At 46.6% G+C, this 25214-nt stretch overlaps 2 protein-coding genes across 4 annotated transcripts in view; one reads left to right on the top strand and one right to left on the bottom strand.

Moving 5' to 3' along the window:
- LOC309337240 (vespryn-like) overlaps positions 1–25214 on the bottom strand; it is a 411113-nt gene that overhangs the window by 337666 nt on the left and 48233 nt on the right. Inside the window, exons 1-3 of one of the 3 annotated variants that reach the window (XR_014154143.1) lie at positions 11902–13082; positions 10926–11542; positions 10650–10761 (exon numbers count right to left, since the gene is read on the bottom strand). The gene's annotated coding sequence lies outside the window, so the exon portion shown is untranslated. Of the gene's footprint in view, positions 1–10649; positions 10762–10925; positions 11543–11901; positions 13083–25214 lie in introns of those variants that run through there. The other 2 variants (XM_081854000.1, XM_081854001.1) reach the window with 2 other exon arrangements.
- Positions 92–10752, top strand: LOC309337184 (butyrophilin subfamily 1 member A1-like; the record flags this gene model as incomplete). The annotated part of the gene is made up of 4 exons (XM_081853921.1): positions 92–610; positions 3024–3113; positions 5791–5874; positions 10232–10752. The coding sequence occupies exons 1-4, from the start codon at positions 529–531 to the stop codon at positions 10750–10752; spliced, it is 777 nt and encodes a 258-aa protein (XP_081710047.1). The 5' UTR covers positions 92–528.

The following is a 25214-nucleotide window of genomic DNA, read 5'->3' as shown; positions in this document are numbered from 1 at the left end:
GGGGGAAAGTAACCAATTAAAACCAATTAAGTAATAAGTGGTATAAGAGTACTTTAAATGTCCAATGTGTACATCCAAGCCACGTACCTGTTCCTTCAGGGAAAGTGAAACCCCATCAAGAACAGGTAAGCTGCCAACTTCCTGAAGCTGGAAACCCACTAACCCACAGGATTTCCCTTCATTGCAGGATCCAGCTTCAGTTCATGGGATGCCAACTGCCATACGTCGTCATTGCATAAGCGAGTCAGTCGCAAACCTCAGGGAGGTTGTCAAACATGTTTGGTGTGTTCCTCTTCAGATGATATCGCTGGGAACTGAGGAAGTCTCATTTGCACAAGACGGAGGAGGAGGGTTGTTCCTGCGCCAATTTTTACATATGGGTGGTTGTTCTTTTTTGTTTTGTTTTTACAACTTGAATCGTCTATGAAAGTGAAGAACTCTCCCTTCCAGGGACAGAAAGTCTAGCTTCCAGGAATCATCTCGCTTGCAGAAGCTGCTTTACTCGGGGCTGAAGAGAGAGCCTAGAGGATGGAGGATGAAGAAGGATACATGACAATAGACAGAGGAAGCAGAGACACCTATGTGCCACCTGTTCCTCCAAAGCCACAAGGTATGGACCAAAACTGAGTTACAGTAAGCTTTAAGTAGCTGGCAAGCAAATATTCCAGGCAAGGGTGTTTGATTTCTTACCAAACTTGCTGGCTTGTTACTGTTAAGAGGAGCGTGTGTGTGGTTTAGTGGCCAGAGTGTTTTCCGTTTGGGAGCCTAGGGATCAAATCCTCGCCACAAAGATCACCTTGGGGCATTTATTCTGTCTCAGTCTAAGTCTTAATTTTTGGCCTGTTTTCAATTTTGTGTAAGCTGCCTGGAGTCTCAGACTGGGGAAAACTCCACTGCGAAAAATCACCCGACCAAGGTCAGAGCTCTTTGTGGAGAACGATAAATCTTCTCAAGAGAGCTTTCTTCTTCCTCCTACAATTTAGCTTGTCTTATAGAATATATACCCCAAACAGCACAAGCCCTGCACAAGCTAAGGAGATGGAAGGAGACCATGTTAAGGGTTTGGTTGTTTTCAACAAGAGACTAGGCTACGTACAATTAAAACACATTTAGAGCACCCACAGGGATGTGGGTGGCGCTGTGGGTTAAACCACAGAGCCTAGGACTTGCCGATCAGAAGGTCGGTGGTTTGAATCCCCGCAACGGGGTGAGCTCCCGTTGCTCAGTCCCTACTCCTGCCAACCTAGCAGTTCGAAAGCACGCCAGTGCAAGTAGATAAATAGATACCGCTCCAGCGGGAAGGTAAACGGTGTTTCCGTGAACTGCTCTGGTTCGCCAGAAGTGGCTTAGTCATGCTGACTGCATGACCCGGAAGCTGTACGCCGGCCAGTAAAGCGAGATGAGCACTGCAACCCCAGAGTCGTCCGCAACTGGACCTAATGGTCAGGGGTCCATTTACCTTTACCTAGAGCACCCACACCTCCCAGTCCTAAGAAATGCAGTTTACTCCTCACAGAGCAACCACCCCCAGCACCCTTAACAAACTACAGTTCCCAGGATTATGGTGGGGGGGTGTATTTTAACTGTATGATGTGTATGCAGCCTATAGGACCAGGCATTCAGTATGATTAATCTTATCAGCTCTCCACGGTAAAAAAGCCGTGCTTGGGAAAGTAGCCTATTCAGGCGGCTTGTGCTTCTTTCTTTGCCCCTGTGGTGAGGAACTATTCAGCAAGAATGGAAACTTTTAGGGCGGTACGTCATGCCTAATATTAGGCAACGTTCCTTCCAGGATCTGATCACTTCACTGTGACTCATAAGAACTTAAAGAAAAGGAGCCAACATCTCTCAGGGGCCAACCAGATGCTTGCATAGCTGTCGTTTTTGCAACTGTATTCCTAAGTATATCCAAGAGTAGAACTTTATACCTGCCTGAGATTTCTGCAACCCCATTAAAGCCCCCTTCTTAGGGTTGCCATGTTTCTAGAAGTGAAATTCAGGACACGAAAGTTGTTGACCTCAAAATTCCGGACGTTTTGTGCCGATTTTACGAAATCTCCCCCCAACCCCGGGATGCTATTTCCCCCAGTTAAATCCCGGACATGTCTAGGAAATTCTAGATGTACAGTGATACCTCGAGTTAAGTACTTAATTCGTTCCGGAGGTCCGTACTTAACCTGAAACTGTTCTTAACCTGAATCACCACTTTAGCTAATGGGGCCTCCTGCTGCCGCCGTGCTGCCGGAGCCCGATTTCTGTTCTTATCCTGAAGCAAAGTTCTTAACCTGAAGCACTATTTCTGGCTTAGTGGAGTGTGTAACCTGAAGTGTATGTAACCTGAAGCGTATGTAACCCGAGGTACCACTGTATGGCAAACCTGCCCCTTCTGGAATATCAAGGCCAGGCTCTTTGTAGCATAGCAGTCATCAGGCACATGAGCAAGAAGCCGTTAGTTCAGCTCTCAGTTCAGCTCAAAGTCCTGCAGTGGCTTTAAACTAGCCTCAGTCCCCTCTGAACATTGGCCATTTGTTGCAAGGAGGGCAAAACAATCTTTGGTGCTATTCAGCTACGTTTTACTCATAGCAGACACAGCAAAATCAACGAACCTGTGTTAATCCTGTTCATTCATTTCTGTGGTTCTGCTCTGATCTAGCTAACTACCACCCCTTATCTAGTAATAGGGAATTCATTCCCTAAGTGGGGTTCCTTAGATAGCAAAAACGGCACCATCTACAGAATCAGCAAGCCAGAGTGTGGATTCCAGGTTTTGCAAAGTACAATAAATATTGGAGGCTGTGGGCAGCAGTGGGACCCTAATGGAAGGGAACCCCAAAACAAACCAATGAAAAGAATATTGCTCACTCCAGGGGCATAGAATGAAGACCAATTGTAGGGGTGGTGGTGGAATGGAGTATTCCCAGAAGGGGTCACTTGGAACCCTGAATCCGAGCACTCCATGTGGTTCTGCTTTTCATAAAATGCTGTGGTTGCGTTTTCCTGATGAAACTTTATCAACTCCACAGAAACTCCTTCGAAATGCTGCAAAGTCACGCTGAGGGTCTTACTGGCAGTCAGCATCGCTCTGAATGTGGCCCTGATCATTGTTCTTATAGGTAGGCTTTTGACGTATTCTAACTCATGGTGGGGCTGCCCCATCTTTTCCTGGCCCTGCTCCTGTGTCAGGGACATGGGGAACCTCAAGCTGTCACCATGGACTGGCTAGATGCCAAGGAGTTGTGGGAGAAGAAGACTCAGAGCCAGGGGACTGGTGGTGGGATGACGAGGAGTGGCTGGAGAGAGAAGAGGGAGCCGACTTGGAGGAGGGGGTGTAGGGAGCAGAAAGAGGCAACAGGGTTTAGTGAGCAGAAAGAGGCTGTGGCAGAGAGCAGTCCGGAAGCAGAGGCAGAAGCAGAGATCAAGCAGGCTACTGAAGGTTTGTTAGAAGAAGAAGAGGAGTTTGGATTTGATATCCCGCTTTATCACTACCCTAAGGAGTCTCAAAGCGGCTAACATTCTCCTTTCCCTTCCTCCCCCACAACAAACACTCTGTGAGGTGAGTGGGGCTGAGAGACTTCAGAGAAGTGTGACTGGCCCAAGGTCACCCAGCAGCTGCATGTGGAGGAGCAGGGAAACGAACCCGGTTCGCCAGATTACAAGTCTACCGCTCTTAACCACTACACCACTGGGGTGGTGTAGTTAGGGGTGGTGAGATTTATTAGGAGATCCCCATTCCCTGGGAAGAGGGACTGATTGTTAACCCACTCGGGTAATTGTATCTCTGTGCAGGGAATAAGGGTCTACTAACAACACTCAAGATGAGCTGCAGTGATGGTAGTCTAAGCGTAAAGCATGTTGCTATATCCTCATGATTAAGATTGGGACAATACCTTGCAAAACCAAAAACCTATCAATGGACCCCTCTTCTTCTTCTCTGCACAGAAGTTGACCATGCTCAGTAGCCTGTCCTCTGAGAACGTTCCAGAAGCAGGCAGATGGGCTGATCCACAGGCATTTGGAGGAGGCCTGGATATTTCTTTTAAGTCTGTTTGCTGTAATTGCATATTTATCTACCATCAGATATTGTTGTGGAATGCAGCACAGTATGCCCGCAAGAAAGTGTGACCTTTATCCTGGGCAGAACTTGCCCTTGGAGTTTGAAATGTTAGATCTCCTCTTCCTCCTCCTTCTCCCCCTCTCTTTTTTGTCCAGCACAGCCCCAGGAGTGCTGAAGATATTTTTACAATCCTGCTCGATATATATTCAATGAATCATAGTTTTATATTATATACAGTATATCAGGGCCGGCCCTATAACGTGGCAGAGGGAGGTGGCAAATCCTGAGGTGCAGAGAGGGGCTAGAAAGGCTTCAGCACCAAAGCAAGCTTGTTGCTCTAGCACGACCGGTGCATCAACGAGGCAGCGTGAGGTGTCCTGCCTCGGGTGGCATGCTCCACAGAGGACAGGAGATCCTGAGCCAGACTGAGTAAGCCAAAGAAAAATTTGAAAGCCAAAGTTGGGGAGACACCAGCAACAACACCTTGTGGAATGTCCCCTTTCTGCCAAGACCGGCAGTGAAAGGGGGAGGCTCCCACAGAGCAGCCATGTTGCTGCTGGTCTCTTCCCACCTGACAATCTGGATGGAGGACGTTGGGGGCAGGCCTTGCCTCGGGCACTGAAAGGTGTTGGACGGCCCTACAGTATGTACATAATTTTGTTGTTGTTTAGTCGTTTAGTTGTGTCCGACTCTTCGTGACCCCTATGCCCCACAAATAACCCAGAGATGAATTCCTTTGTAAATTCCTATGCCCCACAAATAACCCAGAGATGCATTTTAAATAAAGGGACACATTCTACTTGTGTAAAAACACGCTGATTCCTGGACCATCCAAGGGCCAGATTTAGAAGGCGATTGGGCCGGATCCAGCCCCCGGGCCTTAGTTTGCCTGCCCATGGCATAGGCACATACAGCAAGGCTGTTATTTGAAGTTTGCTATCCAGTTTGATCCCCGAACTGGGTTGTAGCCCTAACAATCCAATCCAGCTCTGAGCCCTTCATAGAATATCAGTATGGGAGTTGTAGTTCAGCAATAGCTGGAGAACCAAGGGTTCCCTATACCTGCTGTGAGTTGGAAGGGAACCCTAAGGGCAATCTAGTCTAGTTGTTGTTCTTGTTTAGTCGTTTAGTCATGTCTGACTCTTTGTGACCCCCTGGACCAGAGCACGCCAGGCACTCCTGTCTTCCACTGCCTCCCACAGTTTGGTCAGACTCATGTTTGTAGCTTCGAGAACACTGTCCAACCAGCTCGTCCTCTGTCGTCCCCTCCTCCTTGTGCCCTCCATCTTTCCCAACATCAGGGTCTTTTCTCTTCTCATAGGAGGCTAAAGTATTGGAGCCTCAGCTGCAGGATCTGTCCTTCCACTGAGCACTCAGGGCTGATTTCCTTCAGAATGGAGAGGTTTGATCTTCTTGCAGTCCATGGGACTCTCAAGAGTCTCCTCCAGCACCATAATTCAAAAGCATCAATTCTTCGGCGATCAGCCTTCTTGATGGTCCAGCTCTCACTTCCATACATCACTACTGGGAAAACCATAGCTTTAACTATATGGAAGGGTGATATCTCTGCTTTTTAAGATGCTGTCTATACATAATTTACATACATAATAAAGAACCGTGTTTAGTTTATTATACTGTTTGTTGTCATGTTGTGCATGAGGCCTACTGTTAGTCAATGCTGGTTACATAAGGACACAGGTTCTCCATACCTGCCCTAACCTGAGCTATTTTGAAAGTTTTCCAGGTAAGGAACACGGAAGGCGGTTCCTGCTCGCCGAGTTCCCCCAATTCATGCACTGCACTTCCAGGAAATCCAACAGGTAACTTAAACGCCTTTGTCTCTCTTTGAACGCAAAGCCTACCATAACCCTCCTTAATAATTTTACCATACATTTGTAAGGTGGCAGTACTGGGTGGCCACAGAGCCTAGGACTTGCCGATCAGAAGGTTGGCAGTTCGAATCCTCGCCACGGGCTCAACTCCCGTTGCTCGGTCCCTGCTCCTGCCAACCTAGAGTTCGAAAGCACGTCAAAGTGCAAGTAGATAAATAGGTACCGCTCCAGAGGGAAGGTAAACAGCGTTTCCGTGTGCAGCTCTGGTTTAGTCCTGCTGGCCACACGACCCGGAAGCTGTACTCCAGCTCCCTCGGCCAATAAAGCGAGATGAGCGTCGCAACCCCAGAGTCGGCCACGACTGGACCTAATGGTCAGGGGTCCCTTTACCTTTTTACTACTGTTGTGAGACGCCTTAAGACAAACTGCAACTTGGTGGTGAGTTTCGACCCACCAGTTAAAGACCAGTGTCCAGCTCTCATCCCCTACACACGCTACCAAGAGGTCTGGGACCTTTTGCGAGAGTTATGTGTGCTCGTTGTGAATATGTGTTTATAGCCCTTCACCTTTTGTTCACAAGATGTTCACACACAAGAGGAATAAAAACTGGTTTACTACCGAGTGATAGAATATATGGACGCTGCTGCAGATAGCAAAGTTACAAATACAGGTAACTCTCAGCTTAGGTGGAAGTTACGTTCTAGAGATGGCAATTGTGTATACTCGAAACATTCCCTTGGAACTGCCCCTACTCCAGCAATCTTACCTTCCAGAAGTAATGAGTCTTACCACTCAAGCAAGGAGATCCTCCCAGGGCCCAGTAAGCAGGCCAGAGAGCTTAAAATCCGTTTCCACACTGGGGAAACCCTGCACAAAGGGCTTCTAAGCCAATCCGCCTTCTGTGCATTTAATCTGTGTGATGTCAGCCGGTCAGCCTTAAACTATGCGTAGTTGGAATCGCACGTGTTCAAAGCACGTAGCTTGTAAGTTCCCTGTATAAGTGGGAAGCAACTCACATTGTAAAGGGACCCTTGACAATTAGGTCCAGTCGTGGCCGACTCTGGGGTTGCGGCGCTCATCTCACTTTATTGGCCGAGGGAGCCGGCGTACAGCTTCCGGGTCATGTGGCCAGCATGACTAAGCCACTTCTGGCAAACCAGAGCAGCACACGGAAATGCCGTTTACCTTCCCGCCGGAGTGGTACCTATTTATCTATTTGCACTTTGACGTGCTTTTGTTTTTTTTTTTTTTTATAATAATTTTTATTGATTTTACAACATAAAGAAAAAACAAAACAAACATAATGCGACTTCCCCAAACCTCCCCTTCACTGCATCCAAATTTCAAAATTTTTAGCAATTCTTCATCCCATTTTTATATTTAATTCTCTTTAAAAAGAGTTTCTGCTTTATAAATTTCGATTTATAGCTGTAATTCTTAGTGTCCAATCCCCTGACATCTTAACATTCCGAAATTTTACAACAATTTTTAAGATAGATTTTAAATTTTTTCCAGTCCTCCTCCACTGTCTCTTTCTTCTGGTCACGGATTCTGCCGGTCATCTCTGCCAGTCCCATAAATTCAGTCACCTTGGTCTGCCATTCTTCCAGAGTAGGTAGTTCTTTAGTCTTCCAATACTTCGCCAAAAGGATTCTTGCTGCTGTTGTTGCGTACATAAAAAAGGTCCTATCTTTCTTTGGTACCAATTGGCCGACCATGCCCAAGAGAAAAGCCTCCGGTTTCTTTACAAATGTCCACTTAAGGATTTTCTTAATTTCATTATAGATCATTTCCCAGTAGGCCTTAATCTTTGGGCAGGTCCACCAAAGGTGATAAAAAGTTCCTTCACATTCATTACACTTCCAGCAATTGTTATTGGGCAAATGATATATCTTTGCAAGCTTGACTGGGGTCATGTACCACCTATAGATCATTTTCATTATGTTCTCTTTCAGGGCACTACATGCCGTAAATTTAATACCTGTGGTCCATAACTGCTCCCAGTCAGCAAACATAATATCATGACCAATATCTTATGCCCACTTAATCATGGCTGATTTAACCGTTTCATCTTGTGTGTTCCATTTTAGCAGCAGATTATACATTCTAGACAAATTCTTAGTATTGGGTTCTAGCAATTCTGTTTCTAACTTTGACCTCTCCTTCTGAAATCCTAGTTTTCTGTCCTGCTTAAAAGTTTCATTAATCTGGTAATAATGTAACCAGTCTCGGACTTTAGGTTTCAATTTCTCAAAGCTCTGTAGTTTCAGCTTTTCACCATCATATTCTACAATTTCACAATATTTTGGCCAGTCTGTATCCATGTTCAATCTTTTTACCGCCTTAGCTTCCATTGGTGACAGCCACCTGGGGGTTTTACTTTCAAACAAATCTTTATATCGATTCCATACATTATACAATGCTTTCCTAATAATATGATTTTTAAAATTTCTATGTACCTTTACCTTGTCATACCATAAATATGCATGCCAACCAAAACTATTATCATAACCTTCCAAGTCCAGAATGTCTGTATTCTCAAGAAGTAGCCATGGTTTCAGCCAGCAAAAAGCTGCTGCTTCATAATAAAGTTTTAAGTCCGGCAGGGCAAAGCCCCCTCTATCCTTTGCATCAGTCAAAATCTTAAATTTAATTCTGGGTTTTTTGCCCTGCCAGACAAATTTAGATATATCTTTCTGCCACTTCTTGAAACAGTCCATCTTATCTAAAATTTGCAATGTCTGGAACAAAAACAACAATCTCGGCAATACATTCATCTTAATTACAGCAATTCGGCCTAACAAGGAAAGTCACTTTGACGTGCTTTTGAACTGCTAGGTTGGCAGGAGCAGGGACCGAGCAACGGGAGCTCACCCCGTCGTGGGGATTCGAACCACCAACCTTCTGATCAGCAAGTCCTAGGCTCTGTGGTTTAACCCACAGCGCCACCCGCGTCCACTGATGTTTTCAGTGGATGAGTACAAATCCTACGAGGGCAAAGTGACAAGGAAAAAATAACCTACTGCAAAATGGCTCAGGGAGGACTGAGTATGCCCAGTTGTGTGTTGGAGGAGGAAATTGAAAACAGGGAGCAAGGAGGAATGGAAGGGTCCACTTTCACGTTGAAGTGTCAACGGAAAGAGTAGGCAAGGGCTGAGGAACCTCAAGCCCTGTTGCGACCTTTGCACCTCTGTGTCTCACCTTTAGGATTAATCCCCAGGCCACACTCCTCACCCGACCTGCTTGCCTCGCATTCCTTTTTGACCTGCGGAATGGGTCCTTGAACTGAGATAAGGCCCATAGCTATCAACTTTCCCCTTTTCTTGTGAAGAATCCTATTCGGAATAAGGTACCAAACATTCTCTCCTTTCTCCAGCCAAGCCAGCAGGAGGATTCAAAAACAGGTGTGCAGCAATCCTAGTAAAAAGGATTGGTAGGTAATGAAATTAAAAGATTGTAAACTTTTCCAATACGCTGTAACAGCTGCAAGAATACTTCTGGCGCAAAGATGGAAGCAGGAAGAAATTCCAACTGTGGAAGAATGGAGAATGAAACTGACTGAATATGCGGAATTGGATAAACTGACTGGGAAGATTCGATATCAGAAAGACCAAGAGTTTATCGAGGACTGGGGGAAATTTACAGATTATCTGAAAAGCATATGTGATGCACAGACAACGCTTGTTGCTTTTGAAGAGTCTCTGTGAAAAATTAAGAAATATTGTAAAAAAGAAAGTAGGAGAAAGGAAGAGGAATGGTTAAAGGCAATAATAAGTTCAGAAATGCGTTAACAATAGAAATTTTAACGAAAGATTGGCAGAGAAACTGAGGGAAGTCAAAAATTGATGAATGTGAGAGTTAATAGGAGTTGATTGTATAAAAATGTTTGGAAAATGAATAAAAAATTATTATAAACACAAAAAAACAAAAACAGGTGTGCAGCTGACAACACAGTCACATCTGCTGCTCTGGTTGCTTTTGCCTCAGCACCTGCCAGTCAAATATATTTCTCCAAGTTTTGGAAGGTGGAATATAGCAGCCAGGGAGGAATCTACCATCCTATGGTGTTATGTACTGAAGTTCTCACCCTGGGCCAGCAGGGGGATACTGTAGATAGTTATGCAAATAGGGGATCGAAAGTGACGTTCAGTGATTGGATAGTTTTAGAAAATGGTTACAGTTACGTTGTACTGGACCTCTATATAAGCAGGCTGACTGAACCCTTCAGTTCAGTTCTGTTCCGGCCTGTGAATAAGCAAGAGCTGTTTGAAGAATCGCTGTGTCGCCTGATATGTTCACCCACAACTTAACATACGGTCTGATCCTTCATTTCCTTTTTTTGCAGCCCGTGTGACTCTGGATCCAGACACGGCCCACCGGCGGCTGGTGGTATCCAAGGATGAGAAAAGTGTGAGATGGGGAGAGGTGGAGCAGACTCTTCCCAACAACACCAAGAGATTTACCCAGCGCGTTTGTGTGCTGGGCAGGGAGGGATTCTCTTCAGGCAAACACTGCTGGGAGGTTGGCGTGAAGGGCAAGGGGGAATGGGCAGTGGGGGTGGCCAAGGAGTCTGTGAAGAGACAAGGGCTGACAGACTTCAGCCCAGCTGCAGGCATCTGGGGGATAGGAGAATACGAGGGACTCGGGAACTACATAGCTTTCACCACTCCCCACACAAGGCTCTCCTTTCGCAAGAGGCCACAGTGGATCCGCGTCTTTTTGGACTACACTGCAGGGCAGGTGGATTTTTTCGATCCAGAAACCCAGACCACAATCTACACGTTCAGTTCAGCCGCTTTTGGTGGGGAAAAGGTTCTCCCTTGGTTCCGTGTGTGGGATGGAACCGAACTTATTGTGCGTCCCTGAGACACTGGACTCCGCACAAAAGGGTTCTTCTGCCTCTAGGTATCTGAAGAAGTGTGCATGCACACGAAAGCTCATACCTAGAACTAACTCAGTTGGTCTTTAAGGTGCTACTGGAAGGAATTTTTTTATTTTGTTTTGACCATGGCAGACCAACACGGCTACCTATCTGTAACTTCTGCCTCTAGAGCAGCCTAGGCTCTGTGACCCTGGAAAACCTGACTGATGTCTCTCCATAGCACCTTCCCGTGTTTTAAAATAGTTTTTAATTGTCTTTAAATGGTTTGATTTCAGTTGCATTGTTTTAACGTTTCGATGCTTGCGATCCTGGAAGGAAAGGTGTACTGTGGTACCTCAGATTAAGAACTTGCTTCGTTCTGGAGATACGTTCTTAACCTGAAACTGTTCTTAACGTGAGGTACCACTTTAGCTAATGGGACCTCCCGCCGCCACCACACAATTTCTGTTCTCATCCTGAGGTAAAGTTCTTAACCTGAGGTACTATTTCTGGGTTAGCGGAGTCTGTAACCTGAAGCGTCTGTAACCTGAAGCGTCTGTAACCTGAAGTGTCTGTAACCCGAGGTACTACTGTATTACAAATGTAATGAACAGTAAGTAAAATAATCCTCTCAAATTATAGGGGCCTATACTGAAGGGGAGGTTCCTATATAGTTATATCTCTATAATTGCAAGCAAACTGGTTTTCTTTTTAAGGAAACCACAGAAGCGAGTAAGGGCGGATCTACACTGATCGGTTAAACGTTATTGAATATAATGTTATATACAGTCGTACCTTGGTTTTCAATAGGGACGCGGGTGGCGCTGTGGGTTAAACCACAGATTTGCCGATCAGAAGGTTGGCGGTTCGAATCCTCGCGACAGGGTGAGCTCCCATTGCTCAGTCCCTGCTCCTGCCAACCTAGCAGTTCGAAAGCACGTCAGAGTGCAAGTAGATAAATAGGTACCGCTCTGGCGGGAAGGTAAACGGTGTTTTCGTGCGCTGCTCTGGTTTGCCAGAAGTGGCTTAGTCATGCTGGCCACATGACCCGGAAGCTGTATGCCGGCTCCCTCGGCCAATAAAGCGAGATGAGCGCCACAACCCCGGAGTCGGCCACGACTAGACCTAATGGTCAGGGGTCCCTTTACCTTTACCTTGGTTCTCGAATGTAATCCATTCCAAAAGTCCATTTGACTTCCGAAAATGTTCGAAAACCAAGGCGCGGTTTCCAATTGGCTGCAGGAACTTCTTGCACTCATTCAGAATCTCTGTTTCCAAAGAATGTTTGAAAACCAGAACACTTCTGGGGTTTTGGCGTTTGGGAGCCAAAACGTATGAGCAGTGCTTTTTTCTGGGGGTACTCAGGGCTACGCATACCCCCTAAACATTTTGTGAATCTAAGTTTGGCCTCATTGAGGGGCAGTATTTCAATATGAGTACTGTAGGAAAATGAGAGTACCCCTAAACATTTTTTTGGGGGAAAAAAAGCACTGCATACGAGTAGTAAAGCATTTGAGAACCAAGGTACAACTGTAATGTTCAATGCAGTTTTCCACCGCCAGGGGCTTATTGCTCTGCAGCTCCCTCTGGTGTCACATTTTAATGACGCCTTTTTAACGTTATAAACTTTGAGTGTAGATCTGCCATAGGTACTTCGAGTAACTTGGGAGCATGTGAGTCATTGGAGCAGGGCAACATCCTACTTTGTGCTACTCTAGCATCTTGTATACATCTTGTATCTTTAAGCATGGTTTAAAGATTTTGCGTGCCAGAGGGCTGCAAAGCAGGTTTGGCCTAGCAGATGAGCAATATCGGCAGTCTGGACTAATTTGAGAAAAAGTTCCCGTGCATGTTCAGAGAACAAAATTGAGATAGTTCAGACCTGGATCCTGGAAGAGAAGAATGTTATTTTCATAAGTCAATTGGCTTTCTGGATTCAGTGAAGGGGGGGGGGACTTCTGCTTGCCAGGACGTGTCGCTATAAAAACGGTTCCTTCTCAGTACCAGCTAAGAGAAGGCAGGGAATGCAACTGTGGAGAAGACCACGTGGAATGAGACCATCAGTTCGGAGAAGGACAATTGGAAGAAGCCAATTAAGGAAAGGATCACAGTTTGAAGAAAGGATGACAATTCAGAGAAGACTTAAACAGCAGAATTCAAAGAGCTGCACCCATCTGCATATCTCTCCTTTTCCCTATTTGCATTTGTGCAGGATCTCTGGCTGAGGTCTTTGGTAGATGCGTATATGAATAGGGGAATATCTTCCTAGGGTCAACCCCCACCAGGGCGAAAACACTTTGTTGTATTTTGTCAGGTAATAAAGCTTTGAGCTTTCGTTTTGGGTCTGGTTATTTGTCTGTATATTCCTTTGCAAAGGAAAACCCCAGATTGTGGTCTGGTTGTTCATCCTGGTACCTTTGCATTCCCTTTTGCACAGAAAACACTTTACACTGCATGTCTCTCTCTCTTTTTTTTATAGAATATTTATTAAGGTTTTCAAGAAATAATACAATGTAAAAAAGAAAAAGAAAAGCTAACAGAAATACAAAAGTACAAAAACAATTTAAAAAAGAAAAAAAACAAAAGACATAGAATTTCCATTACTTATTTTCTTTTAACTTATTTTCCCGACCTCCTCATACCTCCCTTTCTTGTATTCCAATTCAAATTGTTAGTTCAGCAAATCCTCACCATTAGTTTTTTACTTATTTCTAAACCTTTTTTTTATATCTCTTAAGCATTACAGCTGGAAACCACTTAATTTCTGTCCAACATCATTCTAACATTCTTTAATTTTACAATATTTCTGTAGATAGTCTTTAAATTTCTTCCAGTCTTCTTCCGCCGACTCTTTTCCCTAGTCTCGGATTCTGCCGGTCATTTCTGCCAGTCCCATATAGTCCACTTACACTGCATGTCTCAGCATAGACCAGATGTCAGCAAACTTTTTCAGCAGGGAGCCAGTCCACTGCCCCTCAGACCTTGTGGAGAGGCCGGATTATATTTTGGAAAAAAATAATAATGAATTCCTATGCCCCACAAATAACCCAGAGATGCATTTTAAATAAAGGGACACATTCAACTTGTGTAACAGCATGCTGATTCCTGGACCATCCAAGGGCCAGATTTAGAAGGCGATTGGGCCGGATCCAGCCCCCGGGCCTTAGTTTGCCTGCCCATGGCATAGACACATACAGCAAGGCTGTTATTTGAAGTTTGCTATCCAGTTTGATCCCCGAACTGGGTTGTAGCCCTAACAATCCAATCCAGCTCTGAGCTCTTCATAGAGTATCAGTATGGGAGTTGTAGTTCAGCAATAGCTGGAGAACCAAGGGTTCCCTATACCTGCTGTGAGTTGGAAGGGAACCCTAAGGGCAATCTAGTCTAGTTGTTGTTCTTGTTTAGTCGTTTAGTCATGTCCGACTCTCCATGACCCCATGGACCAGAGCACGCCCAGCACTCCTGTCTTCCACTGCCTCCCGCAGTTTGGTCAAACTCATGCATGCTGGTAGCTTTGAGAACATTGTCCAACCATCTCGTCCTCTGTCGTCCCCTTCTCCTTGTGCCCTCCATATTTCCCAACATCAGGGTCTTTCCAGGGAGTCTTCTCTTCTCATGAGCCAAAGTCTTGGAGCCTCAGCTTCAGGATCTGTCCTTCCAGTGAGCACTCAGGGCTGATTTCCTTCAGAATGGAGAGGTTTGGTCTTCTTGCAGTCCATGGGACTCTCAAGAGTCTCCTCCAGCACCATAATTCAAAAGCATCAATTCTTCGGTGATCAGCCTTCTTTATGGTCCAGCTCTCACTTCCATACATCACTACTGGGAAAACCATAGCTTTTACTATACGGACCTTCGTTGGCAAGGTGATGTCTAGTGCCATGCAGTAAATGCAGGAGGTTCTATATCACACACACACACACACACACACACACACACACACACACACACACACTTAAAACACACTTGCTTTTAAACTGCTGATGCAAGTTTGTGGTATCTCGTGTTAACATGGTACAACATCCTTTTTGAAGTCAATCTTGCAAACTACTAAAAAATAAGGAAGCTGTTTACATTCAGCTGTAAGCCAATCACAAGTGTCCAACAACCCTTGTGGGGTTTTGATAGGTGCTCCTGAGATTGCAGAGGCGCTAGAAATACTACCAAACTTTGAGACGGAACAAGCTAGAAAAAGGAGAAACGTCAGCTTGAGTATGAGGTCGAAAAAGAGGCGCCACAAGAGCCAAAGCAGAAATTCAAAGCAGGTTATTTGAAGCAGAGGTTGGAAGGCCATGTAGGATCTAGTTGAGATTCCTACATTGCGGGGGATCCCTTCCAACCCTACAATTCTAATACAGTGGTACCTTGAGGTAAGAACGTAGTTTGTTCCGGAGGTCTGTTCTTAACCTGAAACTGTTCTTAACCTGAAGCACCACTTTAGCTAATGGGGCCTGCTGCTGCTGCCGCGCTGCTGGAGCACGATTTCTGTTCTCACCCTGAGGAAAAGTTCTTAACCCGAGGTACTATTTCTGGGTTAGCGGAGTCTGTAACCTGAAGCGTCTGTAACCTGAAGCGTATGTAACCCGAGGTACCACTGTACTTTGAACGTGGCTTAGTTATACACTGGCAACCAATGCAAAGCTTTCCTCGCTGGTGCAGAGCTGTTCTGGCTAAAAACTGGAGCCCAGCATTCTGCGCTAGCTACAGTTTCCTCACCAACCTCGAGGGCAGCCCTTCAAGGAGCACATTGAAGCCATGCAAGCTAGAAATTACCAGTGTCTGCACCTCTGAGACCAGGCTGTGTCTCTGTCCAGGAATGGCCACAGCTGGTGCATCAACCGAAGCTGGGACAACGCTCTCAGTCACTGACGACAGCTATCTCTGCCTCCAGGGACAGCGAAGGACCTAAAGCCACATTCACACTTATTAATAACACTTTAATACTCATGGAAAATCCCAGGAACTGTCACTTGTTAAGGGTGCCTGGAATTGTGGCTCTGTGGGTGAGCACTTTTTGCAAACTACAGTTATTTGGGGTTAGCCAGGGATCAGCAAAATTTTTCAGCAGGGGGCTGGTCCACTGTCCCTCAGATCTTGTGGGGGGCTGGACTATATTTTTTTGGGGGGGGGATGAATGAACTCCTGTGCGCCACAATAACCCAGAGATGCATTTTAAATAAAAGCACACATTCTACTCATGTAAAAACACCAGGCAGGCCCCACAAATAACCCAGAAGTGCCTTTTAAATAAAAGGACACATTCTACTCATGTAAAAACACTCTGATTCCCAGACCATCCGTGGGCCGGATTTAGGAGATTGGGCCTGATCCGGCCTCCGGGTCTTACTTTGCCTACCCATGGGGTTAGCCATGACTGGTAAAGTGATATAAGATGACACAGGTGGCACTGTGGTATAAACCACGATCAGAAGGTCGGCGGTTCGAATCCCTGCGACAGGGTGAGCTCCCATTGCTGTCCCTGAACCTGCCAACCTAGCAGTTCAAAAGCACTCCACTGCAAGTAGATAAATAGGTATTGCTGCGGCAGGAAGGTAAACGGCGTTTCCGTGCGCTCTGGCTTCCGTCACGGTGTCCCATTGCGCCAGAAGCCACATGACCCGGAAAGCTGTCTGTGCACTAAGCCCAGCTCCCTCGGCCTGAAAGCGAGACGAGCACCGCACCCTATAGTCGCCTTTGACTGGACTTAACCACCCAGGGGTTTCCTTTTTATGTACAATGTACATCCAAGCCATGTACCTGTTCCTTCGGGGAAAGTGCAACCCCATCAATAACAGGTGAGCTGCCAGTTTCCCAGACCTGCAAACCGCTAAGGCACAGGATTTCCGTCTTCACAGGATTCAGCTTCGGTTTACGGTGTACGCAATCATTGCACAAGCGAGTGTGTCACAAACCGACAGAGTGGAAAGGTGGATTGCTTCACATGTTTGGTGTGGTCAACTCCCGCGGCAATTGGGGAAGTCTCATATTCATTAGACCGAGGAGGGTGAGGGCTATTTTTACGTGCTATTTTTGCAGCTTGAGTGGTCTAAAAACTGCTAAATTCGCCTTCCAAAGAGAGAAAGTCTAGCTTTCAGGAATTACCTTGCTTGCTGAACCTTCTCCCCTTGGGGCTTAAGAGAGATATTAGAAAATGGAAGATGAAGAAGGTTACATGGCAGTAGATGAAAGAAGCAAAAACACCTGCTCACCACCTGTTCCCCCAAAGGCACAAGGTATGGACTGAAACTTGGACATTGCAGGTTTCAGCTGGCTGGCATGCAATAATTCCAGTCAAGGGTGTTTAATTTCTTAGTGAAGTTGTGGGCTGTTACTGTTTATGAGGAGGGGGAGTGAGGTGTAGTGGTCAGAGTATCAGACTAAGGCTCAGGAGGCAGGGGTTTAATAATAATAATAATAATAATAATAATAATAATAATAATAATAATAATAATATATTATTTGTACCCCGCCCGTCTGGCTGGGTCTCCCCAGCCACTCTGGGCGACTTCCAACAAAGATTAAGAATACAAAGAATTAACAAAGATTAAGAATACATTAAAATGTCACACATTAAAAACTTCCCTGTTGTTTATCTCTTTGACATCTGATGGGAGGGTGTTACACAGGGCGGACACCACTACCAAGAAGGCCCTCTGCCTGGTTCCCTGTAGCTTTGCTTCTCGCAGTGAGGGAACCGCCAGAAGGCCCTTAGAGCTGGACCCAGTGGCGTAGCGTGGGGGGTGCAGGGGGGGCCGGCCGCACCGGGCGCAACTTCTGGGGTTAGGGCAAATCCACGGGTTAGGGGGCGCAAATCCACGGGTTAGGGGGCGCAAATCACTTGCCTTGCCCCGGGTGCTGACAACCCACGCTACGCCACTGGCTGGACCTCAGTGTCCGGGCAGAACGATGGGGGTGGAGAAGCTCCTTCAGGTATACTGGGCCAAAGCCATTTAGGGCTTTAAAGGTCAACACCAACACTTTGAATTGTGCTCAGAAACATGGTCTTTGAAGGGCATGGTTACCCCATTCAGGACCAGGGAGTCCTCCACATCAGCCTGTCCCCTGTCCCCCAAGAACAGTACTTCTGTCTTGTCAGGATTCAACCTCAATCCATTAGCTGCCATCCATCCTCCAACCACCTCCAGACACTCACACAGGACCTTCACCGCCTTCACTGGTTCTGATTTGAAAGAGAGGTAGAGCTGGGTATCATCTGCATATTGATGGACGCCCAGCCCAAACCCCTTGATGATCTCTCCCAGTGGCTTCATGTAGATATTAAAAAGCAACGGGGGAGAGGACTGAACCCTGAGGCACCCCACAAGTGATCAAATCCCTGCTCAGCAACAAAAATCACTTTGGGGCATTTAATCTGTCTCAGCCTAATCTACCCAGTGGCATAATTGGGGGCAGGACTTGAGGGCGGAGAGCCACACTCAGCAGAACGAGAAGCAGGGACCCCCAAAACAGCAGGGCAGGTTCACCACACTCTGAAGTCAATGAAGGAAGTGGAGTTTGAGACCATCGAACCAGGATTACTGAGGGGTGTTGTGAATCTAAAAACGATGTATGCTGCCCTGAGCGCTTCAAAGGAATGGCGGATAAGAATAAATAATAATAAGAAGTTGCGTTTTCCTGATGGAACTTATCAACTCCACAGAATCTCCTTCAAAATGCTGCAACATCACACAGAAGGTCTTCCTGGCAGTGAGCATCGCGCTGAACGTGGGCCTGATCGCTCTTCTGATAGGTAGGCTTCTAGCGTAGTCTTAACTCATGGTCGGGCTGCCATGTCTTTTCTTGGCCCTGCTCTTGTGCCAGGCTTGGGAAACCTCAGGCCTTGGGCCAAATGTGGCCCTTCAGGTTTCTTTGCCTGGCCCCTGGGACTCTCCCCAGGCCAGATTCCTCACTGGCCCTACTTGGCACCTTGTGTGAGTGTTTTTGTTTGGCTGGAATATATCCTCCAACTCATTAAATAATACCTCTACTTGCCTGGATGGAGAGTATATGTAGAAACTAGCCTACCATGCAAAGGCAACAATTTACATCAATTAACTGCCGACTTTTGCCTCTGGCTCTGCCACATCCGGGAAGGTCGCCCCAAAGCTAATGTGGCCCTCAGGCTGAAAAAGCTTCCGCTTCCCATCCTATTTCTTAACAGTGGTCTGGCACTTGGAAATATACAGTGGTACCTCGGGTTAAGAACTTAATTTGTTCTGGAGGTCTGTTCTTAACCTGAAACTGTTCTTAACCTGAGGCACCACTTTAGCTAATGGGGCCTCCCGCTGCCGCTGCGCGATTTCTTTTCTCATCCTGAGGCAAAGTTCTTAACCTAAGGTATTATTTCTGGGTTAGCGGAGTCTGTAACTTGAAGCGTCTGTAACCCAAGGTACCACTGTAGTCCTAGCTATTAAAAATAACTCAGAAAATATTGTTTTTAAGAGAGCCAATCGGGGGAGGGGGGTCACATTGCACTTAAAAATTCTTGAAAACAGCCTCTTCTTTCTTGTTGCCAATGCTTCTTGGCCACTTCTTGGTTTTTTTAAAAAAAATAAAGGCCCCATCTGCACTATACTTTTAAAGCAGTATGGTACCATGTTTTCTTCTGTGGATGGACTAGGGCAACCATGGGTTGTCCAGATTAGACCATACCTGCCTGCTATTGCTGAACAGTGGTTTCCTAAGGTCCTCTGGTGGCTCACAGATTCTCCATCCCTGCCCTAACCTGAGCTATGTTGAAAGTTTTCCAGATAAAAAACATAGAAGGCGGTTCCTGCTCACGGACTTTGCCCAATTCATGTGACTCGCTCCCAGGAAGTCCAGCAGGTAATTTCATCTCCTTCTCTTTGCCTCTCTTGGAATACAAAGCCTGCCCTGAACTTCCGGTTCTTAATATTTCTCTGTATTGTTAGCAGGGTAGTCGTTCTGCTCGGGTCAAACTGCGACCCGGTTGTGGGTTTCAACCCACCAGTTAAAGACCAGTGGCCTACAGGGAGCCCATAAGCAGGAACTGAGCAACAGCACTCATGAAGCATTGCCTCTCTTGAAATGGCCTGTGGTCCATGAAAGCCCCCTCCATAATAGATGTGTGAGGATTGCCTCACAAAAAATGTGAGGACATGAAAAACGACGGGAACCTCAGGCCGTGGGCTCAACTGCAGCCCTCTGTACTTCCCTATCTGGCCCTTAGGTGTCTCCTCAGGCCACATTCCTCACTAAATCCATCTTGTTTTGTTCCTGCGTTTCGTTTGCACCTTACTGGAATGGCTTCTTCAACTGTGGTAAGGCCTCTGGACTGCCTGACTGGAGAAGGGAGAGAGGTATTCGTAGAAACCTCTGAATTATTTCGTGCAGTTGGGACGTAAGCCTACAAGACAGTTGCTCTGCCTGCTTCTGCCTTTTGATCTGCCTGTTAGGATCGTCCTACTCTTGTGTAGGACCCTGGCAGAGATACTCTCCCTCCTGGTCGGTTGTTTGGGAGCTTCAAAAGCTTTCTTCAGCCCAAACATCACAGCGACTGATGCCAAGAAGCATCAGCACACTTAGGGATCCGCAGAGTATTGGCGGTTCGTGTAACAGACTCAATAGCTCAGCATTTTGGCTAATCTACTTTATTTACATATAATACACTTGGAGCACTCCTTCCTCTTTCTCATCAGACAGCAAAAAGAGAAAGAACAAAGGACAACAGTCCCACTCCACGGAATACAGTAATATAAACATCCTGTCTCCGTCACTTCCCACACTGTGGAATGAAAACATACACCGTCATGTGATAGACAACAATCTCATGACTGCAAACACGGAGCAGGAATCCTAACACTGCCAACCTGAGGCATGAAGCTTCTGGAAGGTTCCTCACATGGGAGCGGGACCCCTGAGGCTAAAAAAAGAAGTCCCCCACCCCTGAAGGAGGTGAGGTGATGCTTCGCCTTTCACTATTGCACCTTGATAGGCGCAAATATAATCTCCCTTGATTGATCAAATATATTTCCCCAAGGTTCAGAAAGTGGGATCTAACAGCTGGTACAGAGTCTGTCGGCGAGAGCCACCAAGTCTTCTCCTAGGGCAGGAATCTATGATCCTACGATCTGATACTTTCTTTCCTTTCCTTGCAGCCCATGTGACTCTGGATCCAGACACGGCCCACCGGCGGCTGGTGGTATCCAAGGATGAGAAAAGTGTGCGATGGGGAGAGGTGGAGCAGACCTTTCCCAGCAGCACCAAGCGATTTACCCAGCGCGCTTTTGTGCTGGGCAGGGTGGGATTCTCTTCAGGCAAACACTGCTGGGAGGTTGGCGTGAAGGGCAAGGGGGAATGGGCAGTGGGGGTGGCCAAGGAGTCTGTGAAGAGAGAGGGGCCGACAGGCTTCAGCCCGGCTGCGGGCATCTGGGGGATAGGAGAATATGAAGGACTTGGTAACTACATAGCTTTCACCTCCCCACAACACACACGGCTCTCCTTTCGCAAGAGGCCACAGTGGATCCGCGTCTTTTTGGACTACACTGCAGGGCAGGTGGATTTTTTCGATCCAGAAACCCAGACCACAATCTACACGTTCAGTTCAGCCGCTTTTGGTGGGGAAAAGGTTCTGCCTTGGTTCCGTGTGTGGGATGGAACCGAACTTATTGTGCGTCCCTGAGACACTGGACTCCGCTCAAAAGCAGTCTAGGCTCTGTGATGCTGGAACACCCTCCCGATGTCTCTCGATAGCACCTTTCCCGCGTTTTCCCTCAGCTTTTACTTGTTTTTAAACAAGATCTATATTATTTTTCATTGCATGGCTTTGACAGCTTGGGTATTTGCAACCCTGGGCTCCTTAGCAAGGAAGGGTGGGTTACAAATGTAAAAAAAAAAGGAAGTAGACATCTCCAAACATGAGAGGGCTAGACAATTACAAGCAAGCTTTTGCTTTTTTGACAAAAGCCACAGAAGCGAATAGGTGCTTTGTGTAACTTGCGAGAGAGAGAGGCGTTTGAACAGGGCAACATTGTTTTTTGTGCTAATCTCAAAATTAAAATACATCTTGGGTTTTTCAAGCATGCTTTTAGTATGGTAACTTTCCAACCCTAATAAACAGAAACACTAGGGCCAGCTTGGCAACCTGGTAAATTAATGTTTATTAGAGACATTTACCCTTTATGATATAGGACGCGGGTGGCGCTGTGGGTTAAACCACAGAGCCTAGGACTTGCTGATCAGAAGGTCGGCGGTTCGAATCCCCGTGATGGGGTGAGCTCCCATTGCTCGGTCCCTGTTCCTGCCAACCTAGCAGTTTGAAAGCACATCAAAGTGCAAGTAGATAAATAGGTACCGCTCTGGCGGGAAGGTAAATGGCATTTCCGTGCGCTGTTCTGGTTCGCCAGAAGCGGCTTAGTCATGCTGTCCACATGACCTGGAAGCTGTACACCGGCTCCCTCTGCCAATAAAGCGAGATGAGCACCACAACCCCAGAGTCGGCAACGACTGGACCTAATGGTCAGGGGTCCCTTTACCTTTACCTTACCCTTTATGATACAGTCACATCTGCCGTTAAAACCATGTATCAAACCTCTTTATTCTATCCTTTGAAAAGCTAAGAAAAGTTGTGTTTTAACCTAGTTAGACCAGGCATTCCCAACCTTCGGCCCTGCAGATGTTTTGGACTACAATTCCCATCATCCCTGACCACTGATCCTGTTAGCTAGGGATCATGGGAGTTGTAGGCCAAAACATCTGAGTTAGACCTTCACCTTTGCAGAGTAATTCCAGCCTTGAAACCAAACCAAAATGGCCAGAACATTTACATTCCTGTAAATTCTGGACAGATTTTGCTTGCAGATGGGCAAGACACAGGTTTGGCCTAGCAGATGAGAAATCTAAACTCTTTGCTACTTTAAGAAAAGTTCCCGTGCATGTGGAGAGAAGAACAATATTGAGACATTTCGAACCTGGGCCCTGGCAGAGAAGACTGCCATTTTTTACAAGCCAATTTGCTTCCAGGATTCTATGGGGGAGAAATTTTGCTTGCCAGGACTTGTGACTACAGAATAAAAACAGTTCCCTCTCAATTCCAATTCTGAGAAGGCAATCTGGGCAGAGAAGCTAACTGTGAAGAAAACCAACTGGAACTGAGAAGACAATTCCGAGAAGGCCAACGGAAAGAAACCAATAGGGGAAAAGGATTGCAACCTGAAGGAGAAATTACAATCCAGAGAAGTATTAAAACAGAAGAAATCCTGAGAAGCTACACATGCTTGCACAGGCCTCACTTTCTTCCAATTTTTGCTTGTATGGGATCTCTAGGCTATGGGATATGTATGGGATATCTATGGGATATGTATGCTTGTATGGGATATGTGAGTGCTAACTGCAGCATATCTTCCCAGGGTCAACTTCCACAACGGAGAGGACACCTCGCTGTGTAAATATTTTGTCAGGTAATAAAGCTTTGAGCCTTCAGCTTTGTTCTGTATTTGCATTTCCTTGCAAAGATAATAAATTAATACTAATAATAATTTATTTTTATACCCCGCCCACTCTGGGTGGCTCCCAACAGAACATTAAAAACACAATAAAAGAGCAAACATTAAAAAGTTCCCTAAAGAGGGCTGCCTCCAAGTGTCTTCTAAAAGTCAGGTAGTTGTTTATTTCCTTGACATCTGGTGGGAGGGCGTTCCACAGGGCAGGCACCACTACCGAGAAGGCCCTCTGCCTGGTTCCCTGTAACCTCTCACAGGAAGGGAATCGCCAGAAGGCCCTCAGAGCTGGACCTCAGTGTAAGGTTACCAGATTTTTTTTCAATGAACCCGGGGACACTTTTTTTTTTTTTTTTTTTGAAGCTGAGTAGCAACAGGGAGTCAGTAGTGGGGATAGAGAGGCAAAAGACCCTAGGCCCAAGCACACATGCATATCCCGAGCCTTCCCCGATGATCTGCCCCCTTCCCCCTTTGTATTGACAGATAGGGGGAGGCTCAGGAGTCGCGGGCAGGCGGGCGATGCCCAGGAGGGGTGCAAGGCGCATGGTTTCTCTGCCAGGCAAAGGTGCATAGCCCTTATTTCACACCCTGTGAGACATAAATGTACAGGGTTTTTAAAAGACTGGGAACAGCTGAGCCTCCCCCAATTGGTCAAAACAAAGGAGGAAGGGGGCAGAGCTATTCCACTGGACGTCCCCAGTTCCCCTTCGGCAGCGGCAGTCAGCAGCCATCCAGAGCCAGCATGGTAGCGCAGTTGGCTCTGGCTGGCTTCAGGAGCTGCTTGCTGCTCTGGCGCCTGCCATCTTTCCTCGCCATATGATGTGTTGCGCATAAGACACATCATATGGGGACTTTCGGCGAGGAAAAATGGTGGGCGCCACGGCAGCGAGCAGCTCCTGAAACCAGCCAGAGCCAACTGTGCTACCAGGCTGGCTCCGGTCTGCTGAGGCTGCCGTTGTCACGTTTCCCGAGGACAGATTTACATATCTGGGGACATTCCGGAGACGGAATTTGCCCAGGGACAGATTTGCAAATCCGGTGACTGTCCCCAGGAACCGGGGACATCTGGTAACCCTACCTCAGTGTCCTGGCTGAATGATGGGGGTGGAGACGCTCCTTCAGGTATACTGGGCCGAGGTTGTTTGGGGCTTTAAAAGTCAGCACCAGGAAGTCCCCCGGTATTATAGCTAGGAAGTGGAAGGGGCAAGCAGAATATAAAATGGAAGGATAGTATAAAGAGGTTTGGGATAGAGCTATTAATGATGGGACACTGATAGTGTTTCACATGAACTCTGTAACCCTGACAAACAACAAGCAACTTAGCTCATTACAGTGGTACCTCGGGTTACATACACTTCAGGTTACATACGCTTCAGGTTACAGACTCCGTTAACCCAGAAATAGTGCTTCAGGTTAAGAACTTTGCTTCAGGATGAGAACAGAAATCGTGCTCCAGCGGCACTGCAGCAGCAGGAGGCCCCATTAGCTAAAGTGGTGCTTCAGGTTAAGAACAGTTTCAGGTTAAGAACGGACCTCCGGAACGAATTAAGTACTTAACCCGAGGTACCACTGTATTAAGATCCTTGCATTGGGCATGGGGAGGGAACTGCAGTTTACCTCTGACTAAGACAGAGGTTTTACCTCTGCTAAGTTTACCTCTGCTAAGACACGCAGCACCTTTAAGAAACTACAGTTCCCAAAATTCTTCGGGGGAAGTCAAGTGAGGAATTCAATGTGGCGCCAAGGAGATTGTCCCACCAGTGCAATCTTTCCAGCCAGCCAGATAAAATGAACTCTCCTCCCTTTCCCTGACACCTCCAGAGCCAATTTCAGGACGTGTGGGGCAGCCTCAATGCTGAATCCTGCCCCACATGCTTTGAAGGAACGGTGTGGATGTGACCTCAAGTTTCTTAAACCTCTACACAGGGTTAAGCGCTGTTCAAGCAGCTCTCACTTCCTAAAATGGGGCTCCGTAAGGCTTTTGGTGTGAGGGGAACTGGGTGCCTCGCCCA

The sequence above is a fragment of the Podarcis erhardii genome (genome assembly GCF_964252035.2).
Source record: "Podarcis erhardii genome assembly, chromosome: 2".
In the NCBI taxonomy this organism is placed as follows: Eukaryota; Metazoa; Chordata; class Lepidosauria; order Squamata; family Lacertidae; genus Podarcis; species Podarcis erhardii.
The sequence above is the reverse complement of the archived record's forward strand: the minus strand, read 5'-3'. Positions and strand labels throughout refer to the sequence as shown.